The following is a 21,286-nucleotide window of genomic DNA, read 5'->3' on the forward strand; positions in this document are numbered from 1 at the left end:
ACATTAAAAAAGTGGATGGAGTAAAATCCCCTTTCTTGGAAGGAAGAGTCACGTACAAAGCCCCAGACTGAATGACTGAATGACTTACTAGTCCTTTCTAATCGCCATTCATTGGGTTCCGAATAGTCCTTTGCATACTAGAGAAGTAGCTTGGGATAGAGCCTGGGCCTGGGAGTCAACAGGGCATAGATTTTAATCCTGACTCCACCACTTGTCAGCTGTGTGACCTTGGGAAAGTCACTTCACTTCTCTGTGCCTCAGTTCCCTTATCTGTAAAATGGGGATTGAAACTGTGAGTTCATTCATTCATTCAATAGTATTTATTGAGCGCTTACTATGTGCAGAGCACTGTACTAAGCGCTTGGAATGTACAAGTCGGTAACAGATAGAGACAGTCCCTGCCCTTTGTCGGGCTCACAGTCTAATCGGGGGAGACGGACAGACAAGAACAATAGCAATAAATGGAATCAAGGGGATATGAGTTCCATGAGGGATAGGGACTGTGTCCAACTCGATTTGCTTGCATCCACCACAGCGCTTAGTGCAGTGCCTGGCATATAATAAGCGCTTAACAAGTACCAGCATTATTATTATTGTTACATGTATCAGTCAATCAGTGGTATTCATCGAGCACTTGCAGTGTGCAGAACACTGTCCTAAGTGCTTGGGAAAGGACAGTATAAAAGCATTGGTAGACACAGTTGCTGCCCTCAAGGACAGACGTTGGCATCTGGATCCCAACCCCCACCAAAAAAGCAGGACGTGAACTCATCAAGAAGATAAGACCTGTCAACAGTAGCCCATTGAAACTAAGGACTTGATAGCGCTTGCCCATTCACTCCCAATAGCGGCCTTAGTCATTTGTGGGGCCCTCCCCCACCTGGGAGCTACTGAGTCACTGACACCTCCTACAGGGTTCTATAAATCAGCTGCTGTAGCCCTAGTCCTCTCAGACCCTTCCCTCTGATGATGACAATAATAATAATAGTATTTGTTAAGTGCTGACAATGTGTCAACCACTGTTCTAAAGGTAGATACAAGCTAATCGGGTTGGACACAATGCTTGTCCCACACAGGGCTCGCAGTCTTAAACCCCATTTTACAGACGAGGTAACTGAGGCACAGAGAAGTGAAGTGACCTGCCCAAGGACACACCACAGACAAGTAGCGGAGCCGAGATTAATAATAATAATGTTGGTATTTGTTAAGCGCTTACTATGTGCAGAGCACTGTTCTAAGCGCTGGGGTAGATACAGGGTAATCAGGTTGTCCCACCTGAGGCTCACAGTCTCAATCCCCATTTTACAGATGAGGGAACTGAGAGAAGTGAAATGACTTGCCCACAGTCACAGAGCTGACAAGTGGCAGAGCTGGGATTTGAACCCAAGACCTCTGACTCCCAAGCCCATGCTCTTTCCACTGAGCCACGCTGCTTAGAACCCAGGTCCTTTCCAAGCCCGTGCTCTGTCTACTAGGCCACGCTGCTTCTCTGCTCCCCATGCTCAGCCCTCTTCCTCATTCCTGTCCCCACGGGCCGGCCCTCCTCGGTGCACTCTCATCCAACCCCTCCTCATCCATTGCACTGCCCCACCCTTCTCCCCCTCCCCATCCTTATTATCCTGTGCCAGCACCATCCCTCATACTCCTCCCTCTCCCGCCACCCTGGCCGCTGCCAACTCACTCCCATTCAACCCCTTCCAGTCAGCAAGTGCAGCCTGAAGAGCCCCCGCTGCAGTTACGGGAACGTTTCCCTTCCTCACTGACCTATTCCTGACTCAGTCACTGCTCCTCCTCACCGTCACTGAAATCTGGCTCTCCTCCCCTGACACAGTCACCCTTACTCCTCTCTCTTACTCCTCTCTCTTACTCCTCCTCTCTCTCTTCATCTTCTTCCACTCCCTTAGACTCACGGGGAACGGGGGAGGAGTCAGCTTCCTTCTTGCTCCCCAGTGCCGCTTTCCCCCCATTCCACCTCCCCCATCCCTCTCTTTCCCATTCTTTGAAGCCGAGATCATCCGACTCTGACCCCATGGTAACCCCATCCAGTTAGTAGTCACAGTCATCTAACGTCCCCCCAGGTCGTACCTGAAACTTTCTGAACCAGTTTGATCCTTTTTCCCTCATTCTTTCTCTTTTTTTTCCATCCCTACATTGATCCTGGGGACTTGGTTATCCATGAGAAGCAGCGTGGCTCAGTGGAAAGAGCACGGGCTTGGGAGTCAGAGGTCATGGGTTCAAAACCTGACTCTACCACTTGTCAGCTGTGTGACTGTGGGCAAGTCACTTAACTTCTCTGTGCCTCAGTTCCCTCGTCTGTAAAATGGGGATTAAGACTGTGAGCCTAACGTGGGACAACCTGATTACCTGTATTCATTCAATAGTATTTATTGAGCGCTTACTATGTGCAGAGCACTGTACTAAGCGCTTGGGATGAACAAGTCGGCAACAGATAGAGACAGTCCCTGCCGTTTGACGGGCTTACAGTCTAATCGGGGGAGACGGACAGACAAGAACAATGGCAATAAATAGAGTCAAGGGGAAGAACATCTCGTAAAAACAATGGCAACTAAATAGAATCAAGGCGATGTACAATTCATTAACAAAATAAATAGGGTAACGAAAATATATACAGTTGAGATCTACTCCAGCGCTTAGAACATGCTCTGCACATAGTAAGCACTTAACAAATACCAACATATTATTATTATTATTATGTGGACGTCCCTGACGATCCTTCCACTGTCTACCTCCTCTCACTCCTCTGCTCCAGTGACCTCCTGCTTCACCCCACCTCACACACTTACCAATTTGATCACACACTTGATTTTATAATCTCTAGTCACAGTACAATCTCTACCCTCACCAATTCTGATATTCCGCCATCTTCCAGCTCTCTTTCCCATCCTCCTCCCCCCACAAAAGCTGTGCTGTTCTCTCACAGAGACCTCCACTGTTTTGACCTCCTGGAGCATTCTATAGCCATTCTACCCCATTTGATCTCCATACCCAAACTACCTTCTCTTGACATGCAAATGGACACCCTCCACACCACCCTCGCCACTGAACTCAACTCCCTGGCTGCCCTGTCCCTCCGCCAATCTTGTGCCACTAACCCGCAACCCTGGCTCACCTCCACAGTCCGCTTCCTCCACTCCTGCGTCTGAGCTGCGGAGCGCTGTTGGAGGAAATCCAGGCAGCTTTCTGACCTTGTCCATCTTAAATTCATTCTTATCTGCTTCAGTCCGGCCCTTTCCTCTGCCTGGCAACAGTACTCCTCCTTTGTAATTCACTCCCATACCCGCTGCCCCCATTAGCTGTTTCAGACATTTAACTACGTCCTCAAACCTCCTGTGCCCCTGTCCCCACCATCTCTTTCCCCTAATGACCTGGTCATGTAACTTCATCAACAAAATTGAAACCATCAAGTGTGATCTCCTTAAAATCTCCTCTGTACTTCTCCAATCCCTCCTTCCTCCTCCAGCCTTTTAAATTCTCCCTATATTCCCTGCAGTAACTCAAGAAGAGATCTCTCGCTTCCTCTCTAGATCTGTCCGCCTCCTGCATTACTTCTGACGCCATCCCCTCATACCTTTTTAAATCACCCGCCCTTCCCTTCTTCCCTTCTTGACTGCCGTCTTCAACTGTTCACTTTCCAATGGCTTCTTTCTCACTGATTTCAAACAAGCTTACATTTCCCCTGTAGTAAAAAAAAAATTCCTTGATCCCACAGCTCCCACAAGTTATTGGATCTCCCTCCTACATTCCTCTCCAAACTTCTTGAGAGAGTTGTTTACAGCCACTGCCTCCACTTCCTCTCCTCCTACTCTCTCCTTGATTCCCTACAGTCTGGCTTCTGCCCGCTTCACTCCACGGAAACAGCCATCTCTGAGGTAACCAATGACCTTCTTCTTGCCAAATCTGACAGCCTCTACTCTCCTAATGCTCCTAGACCCCTCATCCACCTTTGACACTGTAGATCACCCCTTTCTTCTTGAAATTTTATCCAACCTGGCTTCACTGATACTGTCCTCTCTTGGTTCTTCTCCTATCGTTCTGACCACTCCCTTTCAATCAGTCAGCTGTATTTGTTAAGCGCTTACTATGTGCAGAGCGCCGTATTAAGCAATTGGGTAAGTATAATACAGCCGAATTGGCAGACACACTCCCTGCCCATAAGTTTTTAATGCCAGCTCCTTCTCTGCCTCCCACTCACTGATAATGCACCTCAAGGCTCAGTTCTAGGTCCCCTTCTATTCTTCATCTACACCCACTCCCCTTGGAGAACTAATTCGGTCCCATGGCTTCAACAACTTACCATCTCTATGCATAAAATTCCCTACTCCTCCCTAGCTCTCACCTTTCTCCTTCTCTGCAATCCCACATTTCCTCCTGCCTTCAGGACATCTCTACCTGAATGTCCCACCAAAACTTCAAACTAAACATGACCGAAACAGAAATCCTTATCTTCCCACCCCAAACCCCGGCCTCCCCCCTGCCTTTTCTATCACTGTTGACAGTGCCACTTTCCTCCCTATCTCACAAGCTCACAACCTTGGCATTGTCCTCGACTCATCTCACATTCCACCCATATATTCAATCTATCACCAAATCCTGTTGGCTCTACCTTCACAGTGACGCTAAAATCTGCCCTTTCCTCTCCTAAATGGCTACTCCGCCGATCCAAACACTTATCTTATCCCTCCTTGACTACTTCATCTCCCTCTTCGCTGACCTCCCTGCCTCTTGTCTCTCCCCATTCTAGCCCATGTTTCACTCTGCTGCAAGGATCATTTTTCTAGAAAACTGTTCATTCCATGCTTCCTCACTCCTTAAGAACCTCCAGTGGCTAACCATCCACCTCCATATCAAACTGAAACTCCTTATCGTCAACTTTAAAGCATTCAGTCAGCTTGCCCCATCCTTCCTCAAGTCACTGATCTTCTACTACAGCCCAGCCTGTCCACTCCGCTCCTCTAGTGCCGGCTTACTCACCGTGGCCTGCTCTCGCCCATCTCATCGTGGACCCCTTTCCTTCGCCTGGAATTCCCTCCCCCTCCATATTTGCCAGGCCACCATTCTCCTCACCTTCAAAGTATTAAGGTTACATCTCCAAGAGGCCTTCCCCAATTAAGCCCTCTTTTTCCCACCTCCCTCTCCCTTCTGCATCGTCTACAAACTTGGATCTGGGACCTTAGGATATTTGATATTCGCCCTACTTCAACCCCACAGACCATATATATATATATTCATATATTTAAATTCTATATTATAAATAAATTATAATAATGTCTGTCCCCCCCTCTAGATGGAAAGCTCGTTGCGGGCAGGGAGCGTGTCTGCTATCTCTTTTGTGCTGTACTCTCCTAGGTGTTTAGTACAATGTTGTGCACATAGTGCTCAAAAAAACCCATTGATTTAAAATAAATTATGGATATATACATAAGGGCTGTGGGGCATACATATATCCCTAAATTATGGATAATTTAAAGGGTACAGAACCAAGTGTTAAGGTGACCCAGAAAGGAGAGGGATAATCTGTTGGATTCCACTGGTAAAGTGCCTCTTGCAGCATGGCCTGGGGGAGGAGCCTGGGCCTGGAAGTCAGAGGACCTGGGTTCTAATTCTGGCTTCACCACTTACCTGCTGTATGACTTGGGCCAGTCATTTCACTTCTTTGTATCTCAGTTCCCTCATCTGCAAGATGGAGATCCAGTACCTGTTCTCCCTCCTACTTCAATCTATCGGTGTATTTGTTGAGCACTTACTTTGTGCAAGCACTGTACGACTGGTAGAATACAGTTCAACAGTTAGCAAACACATTACTTGCCCACGACAAGCTTACAATCCAGAGGGGGAAACAGACATTAAGATAAATCATATTTAATATATAATTTAAAGATACGTGCATAAGTGCTGTGAGGTTGAGGGTGGGGCAACCAAATCTATAGAAGACTCAGAAGGGAGAGGGAGCCGGGGAAAAGTGAGCTTAATTGGGGAAGGCCCCTTGGAGAAGATGTAATCTTAATAATGTTTTGAAGGGTGGGGGTAGTGGTGTTCTGGCGTATATGGAGAGGGAGGGACTGTGATCCCCATGAGAGATCTGATTATGTTGTATCTACCCCAGTGCTTAGTACAGTGCCTGGCACATATGAAACACTTAAATATAATAATGATAGTAATAGCAATAAGTTTCATAAATGCCCAAATAGCAAAAATAAAAGTGAAGAAGAAAGCAAAGTGTTTACGTTCAGGGCAGACTGCTGGGTTTCCAGAGCAGCCTTCTTTGGTTTTCTAAAAAAAAAGTCATTTTAATAAGTTTAGACTCATCAAAATATTTAGGATGGCAGACTTGAGGTGAAAATAACTAAAGCAAGTGTTATCGGTAATACCCCCAGAATGATTCTTAAATCCCCCAATTTTTCTTCCCCTTTTAACTCTTGGAAGTTGCAACCGACTACAAGAATGGATGATTTCTATTTCCTTGCTCCAACACAAAGAGCCCAATCCTTTGCTCCTTGGAAACGAGTTTCTCCCAAACTGTTGTGTTGAAACCCTGAGCCAGGTTACTGCCTCCCCCTGCTGGGAAAGACAGGAAAGCAGAGTCGGAAGCCAGGAAGATTTGGGGGCAGGAAGATTCCCCCAAAGCCAGGAAGGTCCCCCTCCCCATCTCCTCCCACGGGTGACAGGATCGCTTTGCCCCCTCATCCCGAGTCTGTATGTGTCACCCACAGGGAGCGTTCCCGGCCCGGCTGAAGAAGGTGCTGATCGTGGGGGCCCCGATGTGGTTCCGAGTTCCCTACTCCATCATCAGCCTCCTGCTCAAGGAGAAGCTCCGGGAAAGGGTAAGGAGATTTGGGACTTGGGCGCATCCCGAGGGGAGAGTTCATGACCCCAGACCCCTCCAGTACGATGTCAGATGGCACGTTCACTCTCTGGATGCGGAAGGGCACCACGAACCAATGGGGCAGTCAGTCGTCACCTATTTATTGGAGTCCCTCCTGATGTGGCAGTCCTTGGGATCGCATTCCCAAGGAATGTGATCACGTTTACTCTCTGGATGCGGAAGAGCACCACGAAACAACGGGGCAGTCAGTCCCCAGGCCACCGCCGGCCTGCTGGGTGACCTTGGGCAAGTCACTTGACCTCTCAGGGCCTCCGTGACCTTGAATCTAAATTGGGGATTCAGTGCCCTAGACTGTGAACCCCATGTGGGACAGCCATTGTTTCCGACCTGATTCTCTTGTATCTACCTCAGCGCTTGGTACATAGTGCTTAACATTATTATTATTATTGTCATTATTATGTTCATTCATTGACCCAGTATGCGACTTAGTTCATCAAGAAGTCTCATTCCAGATTCTCACTGGGTCCCTCTGGCCCCTGTTATCACGTTTTTCCATTTCTTGAGATTATGACTTGCAAGAAAGTGGCCGATACGCACCCGAGTGGTCTCGGATGGGCACCGTCCTTCACCTTCTTCTGACCCAGAGCTAAAAATCAAGGCTTCTCTTGGGCCGGTGACCCTTGCAGGGATTAGGCCTGTCAGGCAGGGAGATCGAAAACTAACCCCTTGAGGAAAACGAGATGGAGCAATTGAAAGTTTTCTGTTTGAACGTGGTCGTCACCTATTTATTGGAGTCCCTCCTGATGTGGCGGTCCTTGGGATTGCATAAAAGAAGAGCCCTGTTCCTTAAGGAGCGTGCAATCCAGTGGGGAAGACTTACAGACATCCAACAAGCAAAAGGACACGGGCACAAATGCCAAACTAGACAGCAGTTAAGAAATGGATCAGGATGTCCAGGGGGTTGCTGGGGTGGGCTAAACGGGAAATGGGCGTCCTTTGGATCCATACTGGATACTGTCTTTCCGCAGCAGCTAGCATAAGGTTGTTTGGGATGGTAGCTGTGGCTTGCAGGTGTTTGGCTCCTTAAGAAGTGCTTAAAAGAGATGAGAGCAAAAGGGAGCATCACCCATGAGCATCTGGCTACACTTCCTGTGTGACCATTGTATTTTCAGAGGGCTCTGCAGTCTGAAACTCCAATGCATCTGCCTTAATGCATACTAGCCAGGCAGCAAGCAGGAGCAGCATTCCCATCTTGAGGAAGGGGAAAGTGATGCTTAGAGAGGAATAAATGTGACCTAGAAGGACAATAGCTATGTTAGGAGTAGAATTCAGGAGTGCTGGTCCTGCCCCAGGGCTCTTTCAATTCATTCATTCATCTGTTCATTCAGTCGTATTTGTTGAACACTCACCATGTGCAAAGGACTGTACTAAGCACTTGAGAGAGTACCATATAACAATAAACAGACACATTCCCTGCCCACAAAGAGCTCAGGGTTGATTCTACCTTAGTTGAGGAAATGTCCTAGAACACAAAACGAGGCTGTGGGCAAAAGAGGAACTCTAATTATCAATCGATGGATCAGTTGAATTTATTGAGTGTTTACTGGGTGCAGAGTACTGTACTGAGTGCTTGGGAGAGTACAGTATGACCAAGTAGGTAGACATGTTCCCTGCACACAATAAGCTTACAGTCTAGAGAGCCACAAGTAAGTATTCCAAGACAGACTACTGAATCATGGTCCTGGTAGTGGGGAAGGATTCCCTGAAACAAGTTAGTGTTTGCAGAGAGGAGAGTTCCATATTTCCTAGTCAGAGACTGAATTGAACTACACTGGAAGTAAGTCTAAAGGTTTTGGCAGCCTTTTGAGAGAACTCAGAGAGCAAAGAGAATCCAGGGAAACAGAACATTGATCTGGGAGTCAGAGGACCTGGGTCTAATCCCGACTCTGCCACTCCTTTGCTGTGTGACCTTGAACAACTCACTTCACTTCTCTGTTTCTCGATTTCCTCAATTATAAAATGAGGATTTAATACCTGTTTTTTTGGTGTTTTTATGGTATTTGTTAAGAACTTACTATGTGCTAGGCACTTTAGTAAGCACTGGGGTAGATATAAGATAATCAGGTTGGATACAATCCATGTCCCACATCCATCAATCATTTGTTGAGAGTTTACTGTGTATTAAATGCTTAATATGTGCCAGGCACTGTACTGATTAGGGTTATTATTATTATTATTATTATTAATAAGGGCCTGGGAAAAAAGCACATGGAGCACACCTGAGCTGGAATGATTGCTTTTGTAAAATAGGCACTTTATGATCGGCACTTAAGAGCTTTTTAGCCTTGGGCAGAGAAGAACCTAGTCTCCTTCCCCTACTTTAGGCCCATCAGTCAGTCAGTAGTATTTATTGAGCACTTACTGTGAACCGAGCACTGTACTAGGCCTTTGGGAAAGAACAATACTGTAGAGTCAGTAGACACATCCCTGGCCCAGAAGGTGTTGTCAGTCTAGAGTCAGAGATAGACATTAAAATCAGTTACCAATGGGGAGTGGTAGAGTATCAGCATATGGACTTACGTGCGGTGGGTCTGGGGGCTTATTATCACCGACTAATTCCATCCCGTCCACCAGGCCCTTTGGCAGGGTGAGGTTCTGCCTCCTGCCTTCTGTAACCCTTGTCTCCTCTCTCCCCTCGCAGGTCCAGATGGTGAAGACGAGTGAGCTGCCTCAGCATCTGCCCCGGGAGTGTCTTCCCGAAGGCCTGGGTGGCTACTTGAAAATGGATCCAGTCAGCTGGAACTTCCGGTTCCTCCCCCAGGTGAACGGCCACCCGGATCCCCTTGACGAACTCATCCTGGTGTCCTTGTCCTCTTCCTTCTCCTCCTCCTCGTGCGACCAAGCGTCGGTGCACGTCCCGAGCCCCCAGGCACTGACGGTCCAGCAGCTGTTGGAGCACATGAACCTCATGCAGAAGAGGGGGATCTACGAGGAGTACGAGGACATCCGGCGCAGTAGCCCCTCCGGAACCTTCAGCTGTTCCTTGTGAGTATGCAGACTCCGGCCCTTGGGGCAGCCGGGAGGCCTGGCTTCCTCCCTCCAGACAGCTGCTCTTTCGAGTCTCCCAAGGGGGAAGCGAGACGGTAAGGGGGCGTTCAGCCAGGTAGTTGTCCAGGCGGCCGTGCCTTGGTGCCCTGACTTCTGTGATGCTGAGAGGCAACCACGGTAGATATCGGAGGGAGGCCAGACCGGAGGGATGGGCCCCTCAAAAACCCTCCATGTTTTCAGCTCCCTCAGAGCCCCTTTAAAAGGAAGAGCCCTAAAAACGGTAGGATCCAGGCAGCTTCCAATGTAGGGGGCTTCTTCACAGAATCCTTCGTCTCCAGGCAAAAAAGCATGCTAACATTTCTGCTTCTGAGAGGCAGCGAGGCAGTAGTCGTGGGCTCTCGGATTAGGCGGCCCAGGTGGGATGATCTATGGCAGAGGAGAAGGCAGGTTGTAGAGCCACATCTGGCTGCTTTATCATTCTTTCAAGTGTGCAGAGAACTAATCAGAACTTGCTGCCTGCCAGTGGAACCTCCTGCCCCCTTCCCCTTTCCTCCCTCTCCTTCCCCTGTTATAACAGGTCCCTGTAGTGGCCACACTCCCTTACCCAGTCGCCACAGCCTGGTACAAAAGAGGTGAAGGAAAAAGGTTAGGGACCATTCCTCTTCACCTTTTGGTTCTGGTCAGATGAGATTTTCTAATTTGGGAGTGTTTTAAGTTAGTTTTGGGGGAGTGTTTTTTGTCTTCAATCTAGTGAAGGGAGGAGAGAGGAGAAGAGGAGAAGGAGCTAAGGGATTAAGATGGCCAATCAGAGGAGAGGAAATGAAAATAGGGCCAGAGCAAGGAGGAGGAAAAAGAGAGAGCAGAAGATGGGAGAGAAAACCTTTTCCCTCATCATAGCTCTTAGGGCTCCTCCCCTCTGAAGCCTGTTGGCCAGCTTCTTTCTCTGCCCACCTCCAGCCCTACCATACGATCCCACTTGGGGATCATTAGGAACCTGGGGGTCACGAGGGTGACAGGAGAATTCCCACCTTCACAACATGGCTAAAATCCACCCTTTCCTCTCCATCCAAACTGCTACCATGTTAGTACAATCACTTATTCTCTCCCACCTTGATTACTGTATCAGCCTCCTTGCTGACCCAGCAGCCTCCTGCCTCTCTCCATTCCGGTCCTTACTTTACTCTGCTGCCCAGATCATTTTTCTACAGAAATGATCAGGACACGTTTCCCCCCTCCTCAAGAAACTCCAGTGGCTGCCCATCCACCTCCACATCAAACAAAAACTCCTCACCGTTGACTTCAAAGCACTCAATCACGGAGTTTCATCCCATTACTCTCCTAACTACAACCCAGCCCTCACACAGTGCTTTTTCTAACGCTAACCTTCTCACTGTACCTCGATCTTGTCTATCTTGACGCCGGCCCCTTGCCCACGTCTTGCCCTTGGCCTGGAACACCCTCCCTCTCCTCACATCTGAAGACAATTACTCTCCCCACCTTCGAAGACCTCCAAGAGGCCTTCCCTGACTAAGCCCCCCTTTCCTCTTCTTCCACTCCCTTCTGTGTCACCCTGAGTAGCTCCCTTTATTCATCCCCACTCCCAGCCCCACAGCATTTATGTGCATGTCTGTGGTATATGTAATTATATTAATGTCTGACTCCCCCTCTAGACTTTAAACTCGTGTGGGCAGAAAATGTGTCTATTTATTGTTGTATCGTACTCTCTCAATTGCTTAGTACAGTGCTCTGCACACAGTAAGTGCTCAGTAAATACGACTGAATGAATTGCCAGCCTTAATAGCTCACCGAGTTTCTCAATTGTCCACTAGTAAAGTTGCTCTAGGTTTCCCTTTTCGCTTGTCCCTACCATGGAAAATCAAGCCCCAGGGAGGTGGGGCTGGGGGAGGGAAGGGGCTCATGGCTAAGATAAGGGCTGAGGGAGAAGGCTTTCAGCCCTGCTAAGTAATTCCAAAAGTCCTCGGCCCAGCCAGCAACAAGGGAAAGGTAATTGGATTCTTTGGCAAGGAGGGTTCCCACATTCGATGCTTTCCTCACCAGGCCAGTGTCGACCTCCTCCTCCTCCTGCGAGGCTCATCCCTCTATCTGACCCTGAAGCTTTCAGTGGCATTTTTAAGCCATTATATATTTGACTTGTGGGGCGGGCAGATAGGTGGCAAGAGGGCATTAGTCAGGGCCTGCGGCTTATCCAGATCCCAAGAGGCTAAAAACGTAGCGGGAGGCTCACAGGAAGAGATTTGGCTGACGGCGTCGATTTTTATCCTGTCTTTTTTATCCCTGCATCCCCCAATTTTTGTTCTAGCTTGCCTTCATTATCTCTCACAGGTCTCCACAGAACCTGGAGAAGAACAGATATGGGGATGTGCCCTGTTTGGACCAAACCCGAGTGAAGTTATTGAAACAGCTTAACGGCTCGGAGGTAAACAGATAAGATCTTCTTTGTAAGCTTGCTAGGGGAAAGTAGTCCGTTCCCGATTGAAATGTCAGTAGCTTCCTGGCTGACTCTGGGAAGGCTGGGCTTAGCCTCCAGAGACCCGATAGCATTCCTGGAAATAAATGAGTTTAGCGCTTAATGGAGTGCTCTGCACACAGAAAGGGCTCAATTAATAAATACAGTTGATTGATTGATTGATTGGAAGGCCCCTTGAGAGACCAGAGCCTGGATGCTCCGTTCATAATGCAGGAACCAACCAGGATCAGCAGAGCTACGTCTGTGATGTCCTCTCTATTTGCTGACCGACCGGCTCACCGGGAACACTGAGCATGCTGTATTTAGCGGGTCGACCCCAAGTCAGCACAAAGGGGGTGTAAAACCTCTGCCGCACGGTCCCGTCCTCCAAAGTGGCAACTGAGCCACTCAGACCGCCACCCTGGAGAATGACCGGTGACCTGCAGTCACCCCAAGCTCAGGGTCCCAACTCCTTGCTGTTGCACCAGAAAATTCCCAGAGGCCGTCCCAAGCCATTGGCTCCTTCCTCTCAGCTAATCCCAAATCTCCTGCAAAACTGTCCCTCGAAGAAATATCTGGGGCAGGGGGACCTCAGGGCCACCTCGTCCGAAAGAGTTAGCCTCGGGCGGCCCGCCTCCGGATCGGGGCCAGGTGGCTTGGACCCGTGCCCCTAATCTCCAAGCTGCAGGGGGAAATCGAGGTGGCCCCACTCTGAAGGAAGCCCCATCCCTATTTGCACTGTGGCCTGAGAAGATTTACCAAGGTCTCCACAATCTTAGGGAGAATTCACCCATTGCCCCATACTTTCCTTTGGTTTCTTAAATTGAATTTGAACAATTGGAGACACAGTAAGCATTTCACTCCAGGCCCTACAGTCAGGCTGAACTCCTTCGGGTCATCGCTTTTAATCCCCGGGAGTTCCGCGGAATAAAAAGAGAAAGGGCCCCAGCCTCAACAAACAGACCTCTTAGGTAAAAGGAAGTGTTGTCTTCTATATTGGGGGGTGGGGGCTCTCCCTTTTCCTTGTGAGAGCAGTCTCCAGAATCATATTTTATGGCCCTGTGGATTTCCAGTCTTGTTTAAAAAAAAATATAAAATAAAATACAGCTCTCTGATGGAGCAGATCTCTGTCAGTGTATGGTTGTGTCCAGCGGCTCCAACACCGTGGGGCTCAGGAGAGTGGAGGAAGCCAAGAGGGGTGAATCTCTGGACTGGGTTAGTTGGGTGAACCGGGGAAGTGAAGGAATAGTTCTGCCGCCACATCTTTCGGAGGTCAGTTCCGGCGGTTTCCCCAGCACGACTTCTGTATCTCCATAAAGTGGTCTGCCAGGGAGCAAAACGCGTTTTCTTTTTCTCTTAGAACACTCAGTCAGACTACATCAATGCCAGTTACATGGACGGCTATAAACAGAGGAATGCGTACATCGGCACCCAAGGTAAGATAGGTTGTTGGGGTGGGGCTCTGGCCCTTGCCGTCTTCCGGTGGGATCCATTACCCAATTCCCAAACGGAAGTGGCTCTTTGGGGACACTCATGAGGAGGATGAGTTTGATGTTAGGAGTTGATGAGTTCCAGAGGACATCAGAACTCTGGAGGGATGCAGGGGATCATTTGGAAACCAAGCGTTTTTCCCACCCAGCAGTTGGAGTCCATATATTGTCCAGAGCTAAACTCCTCCCTTACCCCAGAAACCCAGAGGGGAAGAAGCATAATAAAAAATAATAATAGTATTTGTTAAGTGCTTACCCTGTGCCAAGCACTGTACTAAATGCTGGAGTAGATCCAAGATAATCAGGTCCCACAGGGGGATCACAGGCTAAGTCGGACTTTGTTGCCGAATTGTACTTTCCAAGCACTCAGTACAGTGCTCTGCACGCAGTAAGCGCTCAATAAATACAATCGAATGATTCAATGAATAGGAGAGAGAACAGGGAATGAATCCCCATTTTGTAGACGAGGGAACGGAGGCCCAGAGAGGTGAAGTGACTCGCCCAAGGTCACACAGCAGACAAGTGGCAAAGTCGTGTTCGGAACCCAGGTCTCCTGACTTGTAGTTCAGTGATCTCTCCACTTGGCCACACTGCCTGCCCTCCTTAGTAAGAACATGGAAAGGCACAATCCAACAGGAAGACGATGTCTCTACCTTCAAAAAAGAAAAAAAAAAGGACAACTGATTATAATAATAATGATAATTACAGTATTTTTTAAGCACTTAATATGTGCCAAGCACTGTAATAAGCACTAGGCTGGAAACAAGTAAATCGGGTGGAACACAGTCCCTGTCCCATATGGGGCTCAGAGTGTCGATCCCCCTTTTTCAGATGAGGGAACTGAGTCACGGGGAAGTGAAGTGACTTGCCGAAGGCCACCCAGCAAACAAGTGGCATAGCCAGGATTAGAACCCATGACCTACTGACTCTCAGGCCTGTGCTCCATCCACTAGGTCGTGCTGCTTCTGATGGAAGTCTTTCCGAACACGGGTCAAGTTGGAATTCGTAGAGCATTTTTAAACAAGTGGGGAGAAGGCATATTAACACTTGTGATGGATCAGCAGAGGGCCTCTCTGAAGCGGTCCCCAAAAATCCCTCCTCTCCCCTGCCATTCACGGGTTCTAATCCCGGCTTTACCACTTGTCTGCTATGTGACCTCGGGCAAGTCACTTCATTTCTCTGTGCGTCACTTAACTCATCTGCAGAATGAGGATGGAGACTGTGAGCCCAACATGGGACAAAGACTATGTCCAACTCGATTTGCTTGTATCCATCCCAGCGCTTAGTACAGTGCCTGGCACATAGTAAGTGCTTAACAAATACCATTATTATTCTTATTATTCTTAGTATTCTCAAAAATGATAATAATCGACAGTGCCTCCAGCCAGAATGGATCCTCTCTGGAACTGGGAGCTAGCACTAGGGGGCAGGGAAAGAGCAGCAGAAGCAATGTTGGAAGCAGAGGAACAGGAACTGAGTCCGATCTGCTTAGCCTGGATCTGACCCAGCGCTTAGTATAATGCTTGGCACAAAGTGAGCACTTCACAGATTCCACAGTTGTCATTACTAGGAGAATGGGAGTCTAGGGTAGACACTGGCCAGGAAGAGCGGGCTCTGGTTGAATAGGAAAACCCAGACACCCACCTTTAAGGGAGGAATAATAATTATGGTGCTTGTTAAGTGCTTACTATGTGCCAAGAACTGTTCTAAGCGCTGGGGTAGATACAAGGTGGGCAGGCCAGACACAGTCCCTGTCCCACATAGGGATCCCACTCTTAATCCCCGTTTTACAGAGGAGGTCACTGAGGCCCAGAGAAGTTAACTGATTTGCCCAAGGTCACCCAGCAGACACGCGACGGAGCTGGAATTAGAACCCCTCACCTTCTGACTCCCAGGCCCATGCTCTGTCCACTAAGCCATGCTGTTTCTCAGGACAGAAGGACAGAAGAGTATGAAGATATATATCCAGTGCTTAGTACAGTGCCCAGCGCTTAGTACCGTGCTTGGCATGTAGTAAGTGCTTAACAAATACCACAGCGATTATTATTTGCCTGGGTAAAGCTGTCCTAGCTGGTAGAGAGAAATGGATTTCCTCCAAGAGCTGTGGGTATGTTCATACTAAAAATTGGCTAGAGAGTGACAGAGTTCAGTCCCTCGAACCCTAACCCTAATCCCAATCCTATCCCTGGGCTGTACTCTCTGTGCCTCAGTTACCTCATCTGTAAAATGAGGATGAAGACTGTGAGCCCCACGTGGGACAACCTGATTCCCCTGTGTCTACCCCAGCGCTTAGAACAGTGCTCTGCACATAGTAAGCGCTTAACAAACACCAACATTATTATAATGTCTAAATGATCATGGATTCTGAATTTGTGGGAGTTGAATCAATGTTTCTAGACTGTAAACCCCATGTGGTCAGGGATTGTCTCTCTTGACTGCTGAATTGATTTTCCAAGCACTTAGTACAGCACTATGCACACAGTAAGCGCTCAATAAATACTACTGAATGAATAATAATAATAATGATGGTATTTGTTAAGTGCTTACTATGTTCCGAGCACTGTTCAAAGCGCTGGGGCAGATACAAGGTAATCAGGTTGTCCCACGCGGGGCTCACAGGCGTAAACCCCATTTTACAGATGAGGGAACTGAGGTACAGAGAAGTTAAGTGACTTGCCCGAAGTCACACAGCTGACAAGTGGCAGAGCCAGGATTAGAACCCACAACCTCTGACCCCCAAGCCTGGGTCTTTCCGCTAAGCCACGCTGCTTCTCGATGAATGAATGATGAATGAATGAATGTTCAGCGCTTTGGCAAATGAAACCTTAATAAATACCATTATTATTATTGTTGTTAATGAATAATTAAGAATAATTATGGTCCTTGCTTAGCACCTACTTATGTGGCAAGTACTGCATTAAGCACCAAGGCAGATAGAAGATAATCAGGGCGGACAAAGTCCAGTTCCTCCTGGGACTCTAGACTAGAAGTTCATTATGGGCAGAGGATGTGTCTGCAAATTTTGTATTGTACTCTCCCAAGTACTTAGTACAGTTATTTGCACCTAGTAAGCACTCAATAAATACCACTGATTCATTGGCTCACAGTCAAAGTAGGAGGGAAAACAGTGAATCCCCATTTTCCAGATGAGAAAGTTGAAGCACAGAGAAGTAAAGTGACTTATCCAAGGTCACACAGCAGACAAGTGATAGAGCCTCTGTCTTCCAGGCTCGGGCTCTTTCCACTAGGTCTCGCTGCTACTAATGTAAGGACTTACTATGCACTAGTGTCTACCAACTCCGTTATATGGTAATAATATTAATAACAGTTATTGTATTTGTTAAGCGCTGACTATGTGCCAAGCACTGTTCTAAGCACTGGGGTAGATACAAGGTAATCAGGTTGTCCCACGTCGGGCTCACAGGCGTACTCCCCATTTTACAGATGAGGTAACTGAGGCACAGAGAAGTTAAGGTCACACAGCAGACAAGTGGCAGAGCCGGGATTAGAACCCATGTCCTCTGCTCTTTCCACTAAGCCATGCTGCTTCTCAAGTGCTGCCAAGTGCTTAAGAGAATGCTCTGCACACAGTAAGTGTTCAATAAATGCAATTGATTGATTGCTTCTGCCCCTCCAGGCCCCTTGGAAAACACTTTCCGTGATTTCTGGCTGATGGTGTGGGAGCAGAACGTCCTGGTGATCGTCATGACTACACGGTACGTTTTCCCCAGCAGGGGTGCGTGTCTGGGTTACCGGCAGGAGATCCTGAGGGAAGATTTGGTTCCAGTCTCCTAAGCCATTAGCTTCTTGTGAGCAGGGATTGGGTCTACCAACTCTATCGTAGTGCCCTCTCCCAAGTGCTTTGTACAGTGCTCTGCAGGCGGTAAGCGTTCAGTAAATAACATCGATTGATCAAAGTAGTAGACATAGAAGAACTCTGGCAGAAGGAGCGTAAAGTGCTGTGTCCTCTCTCCAGCGACCAGCAGTTGACAGACCCCAGCCTGTGTCTGACTTAATGGTAAATATAGCTCCTGAGGCCTGACTTTCTAGCTCGGTGTTCTTGGAGGGAGAAAAGTGACTGGGAAAACTACTGGAGCTGGAAAATCATGCTACTTCAGCTTTTTCGACCCACTGCCCACCTCTGCCAGGGGGTGAACAAGGAGAGGTGCTTCCCGTCTGAAATCACTCCTCTTTTACTAATGGGTCTGGCTTCCACTTACCCAGTCCCTCCCCGCCTTGATTTCAGCATGAGGCTGGTCAAATTTGTTGAATAAATAAGTTGGTATTTCACTCCACCCTCGGCCCCACAGCACTTATGTGTATATGTATAATTTATTTATTTATGTTAATGTCTGTTTCCCCTCTAGACTGTAAACTCCTTGTGGGTGGCAACATTCATTCATTCATTCATTCAATAGTATTTATTGAGCGCTTACTACATGCAGAGCACTGTACTAAGCGCTTGGAATGTACAAATCTGTAACAGATAGAGGCAGTCCCTGCCCTTTGACGGGCTTACAGTCATCCAATGCTGTGGTATTGTGCTGTCCCAAGCATTTAGTCCAGTGCTCTGCACACAGCAAGCACCCCATAAATCCCGTTGATCGATAGCTAGATCCTGCCCAGTGTGTGGCACTCCTTGTCCGGACGGATGTGAGACTGTGATGCGGTGACCGCTGTGCGATGCATGTCCAGACTGCCGACTTCTCTCTGCCGCTGGCCCCGGAGAAAGAGCGGCTGGTTCGTGGGAGCGAAGACGCTGCCGTGCTCTTTGCAGTGTGCCATGCCCCCGCCCCGTGGGAATGAGACCGGCAAGGGCTAGAGAAGGCAAACGGCACTGGGCAAGCCAAGAGCATTAGAGTCAACTCTAATTTTGTTGGGAATGTCCATCATCCTTATCCTTTGTTCAGCAAACCCCATGGCGAGTCTCTCCCAGGCAAAATGGATGAAACCGTATGCTCCCAGGTAGCAGGAATAAAAGGTCAAATCAGATTTTGAGGGAGATTCCTTTTTTTTCTGCTCAAGAAGAGGGGTGTCAACTTGTGGAGATTTTCTTTTCCCCCAGGAGGCAGATACGGTTCAAATGTCAAACAGCTACTATAAAATAAAATTTAAAAAATGGTGGTATTTGTTAAGCGCTTACTATGTGCAAAGCACTGTTCTAAGTGCTGGGGGATACAAGGTGATCACGTTGTCCCACGTGGGGCTCTCAGTTTTAATCCCCATTTAACAGATGAGGTAACTGAGGCACAGAGAAGTTAAGTGACTTGCCCAAAGTCACACAGCTGGCAAGCGGCAGAGCCGGGATAATAATAATGTTGGAATTTGTTAAGCGCTTACTATGTGCCGAGCACTGTTCTAAGCACTGGGGTTGACACAGGGAATCAGGTCGTCCCACGTGGGGCTCACAGTCTTAATCCTCATTTTACAGATGAGGTAACTGAGGCACCGAGAAGTTAAGTGACTTGCCCAAAGTCACACAGCTGACAAGTGGCCGAGCCGGGATTAGAACCCATGACCTGACTCCCAAGCCCGGGCTCTTTCCACTGAGCCACGCTGCTTCTCTAGTAGTGCAACCAGTTTAGCGTCAAAGGGACGGGGGTCATTTGGCTGGGCTTTGCATGGAGGAAGGGAGGCTGTGACAGACATTCTTACGCTCTCTGACTCTTGTGTGTTCGCAGGCTAGAGGAGGGCGGCCGGAGGAAGTGTGGCCAGTACTGGCCTTTAGAGAAAGACTCTCGGGTTAGATACGGTGGCCTCATTCTGACCAATCTGGGAGTGGAGTCCTTGAGTCATTACAAGAAGACGGTGCTGGAAATTCATAACCCCGAGGTAAAGCCCTCTTCCTCTCCACTCAGATCCCCCCGGGCAAGTGGGAGGAGAAACTTTCACAAGGAGTTTCCCACCGCTACCGTCTCCAGTGCGAGGAAAAGGTGTGATCGGGGCAGCTCCGGGCACGTGGCCTCAAGAAAGAATTGGGAGGTTTCCATCCAGCGCAGTTTATCCCACAAGACACGGTGTTCTGATCCCTTGTGGCATCACTCCCTTGGGCTGTAATCCAGGAAAACCAGGGTGGGACTTCACCTTCCATGTCCGTAGGCCCCCAGATCAGTTGCGGGTAGGTGCAAGGGGTACTGTAGATTTGGGGGACTGAAACCCTTCTTATCGTGGTTAATAGTATTATTATTATGGTGTCTGTTAAGTGCTTAATATGTGCCGAGCGCTGTTCTAAGCCCTGGGGTAGATGCAAGCTTATCAACTTGGACACAGGTCATGGCCCACGTGGGGTTCACAGACTAAATAGGAGGGAGAACAGGTAATGAATCCCCATTTTCCAGATGAAGAAACTGAGGCACAGAGGAGTTGAGAGACTTGCCCAAGGTCACACAGCAGGCAGCCGGCAGAGCCGGGGTTAGCGCCCAGGTCTTCTGACTCCCAGGCCCGGGCTCTTTCCGCTAGGCCACTTGGATGATAGTGTGGACCTCCCATCCTAGTGTTAACAGATGACAGGGGTCAGAGTCTGTTCCAAGGGTAGATCTGGGGGAGAACGGAGAAAACAGGAGGAGACCGGAAGGAAGGAGAATGGACTTCAGGGCTCTTTTGTGGGGCAGGATGTCGGGGCTGGGGGGGATGTCCTATGTTTAATCCAGGTGGGGCGAAGCCAACTTGAGGGGAGGAGGAGGGAGTGGGGACAGGTGAGTTGGCACGGGCAGGGAGCAGACGGCAGAGATGATGATGGCTTTTGCATCCAGGACCGAGAGAGACGGCGAGTGACCCACTTCCAGTTCCTGAGCTGGCCCGATTACGGCGTCCCCTCCTCCGCGGCCTCTCTGATCGACTTCTTGGGGTCGGTCAAGCATCAGCAGAGGGTGGCGGTCAGCGCCTTGGGGCCACGCAGCAGAGGTCACCCCGGAGGGCCACCCATCGTGGTCCACTGCAGTGCGGGCATTGGCAGGACAGGTACCGACCTCCAAACCCATCTCTGGGGATGTGTAATATTGGCCCGAGAGCGGTATGGGGTGACGTTCAGGGTGTTTCTCCGCAGAAGAGCATGGCTCGGGATTTTTTTTGCTGGGATTTCTCTCTCGGGTAAGCTCAGGGAGTCTCAGATAATTCTTTTGGCAGTGCTTTCTTTTTAATAGACAGGGAGCGGCGTGTCAGATGCCAGGTGCTATGGCCACCATTAGCACAGCCCTTCCAGATGTCCCTGCCCCAGAAGGCCCCACGGGCTCAGCTTTCTTCTTCCCTCGGCCTGGCGTTCCATCTGAGCTGCAGCTTTCAGGCTGGAGAGGGCTGAGGGTCCCGCGGAGATCCATCCGTACGCCCTCATCCCCGCCTCAGGCTGATGGCAACAGGAACGGAGACAGGTGAAGCCACACTTGGCTCCGTGTCCTGACTGACATGAGCAGATCCAGCTAAGACCCGCCCCTCAGCCTC

General features: G+C 48.9%; 1 protein-coding gene across 1 annotated transcript in view; it reads left to right on the plus strand.

Moving 5' to 3' along the window:
- Positions 1 to 21,286, plus strand: part of PTPN9 (protein tyrosine phosphatase non-receptor type 9) — a 59,912-nt gene that overhangs the window by 36,103 nt on the left and 2,523 nt on the right. The window contains exons 6-12 of the mRNA XM_029066362.2: positions 6,732 to 6,842; positions 9,546 to 9,889; positions 12,236 to 12,329; positions 13,720 to 13,795; positions 17,487 to 17,565; positions 19,531 to 19,681; positions 20,602 to 20,809. Of these exons, the coding sequence (XP_028922195.1) occupies positions 6,732 to 6,842; positions 9,546 to 9,889; positions 12,236 to 12,329; positions 13,720 to 13,795; positions 17,487 to 17,565; positions 19,531 to 19,681; positions 20,602 to 20,809 (1,063 nt within the window). The remainder of the gene's footprint in view (positions 1 to 6,731; positions 6,843 to 9,545; positions 9,890 to 12,235; positions 12,330 to 13,719; positions 13,796 to 17,486; positions 17,566 to 19,530; positions 19,682 to 20,601; positions 20,810 to 21,286) is intronic.

Source organism: Ornithorhynchus anatinus, chromosome 5, assembly GCF_004115215.2.
Source record: "Ornithorhynchus anatinus isolate Pmale09 chromosome 5, mOrnAna1.pri.v4, whole genome shotgun sequence".
Lineage (NCBI taxonomy): Eukaryota > Metazoa > Chordata > Mammalia > Monotremata > Ornithorhynchidae > Ornithorhynchus > Ornithorhynchus anatinus.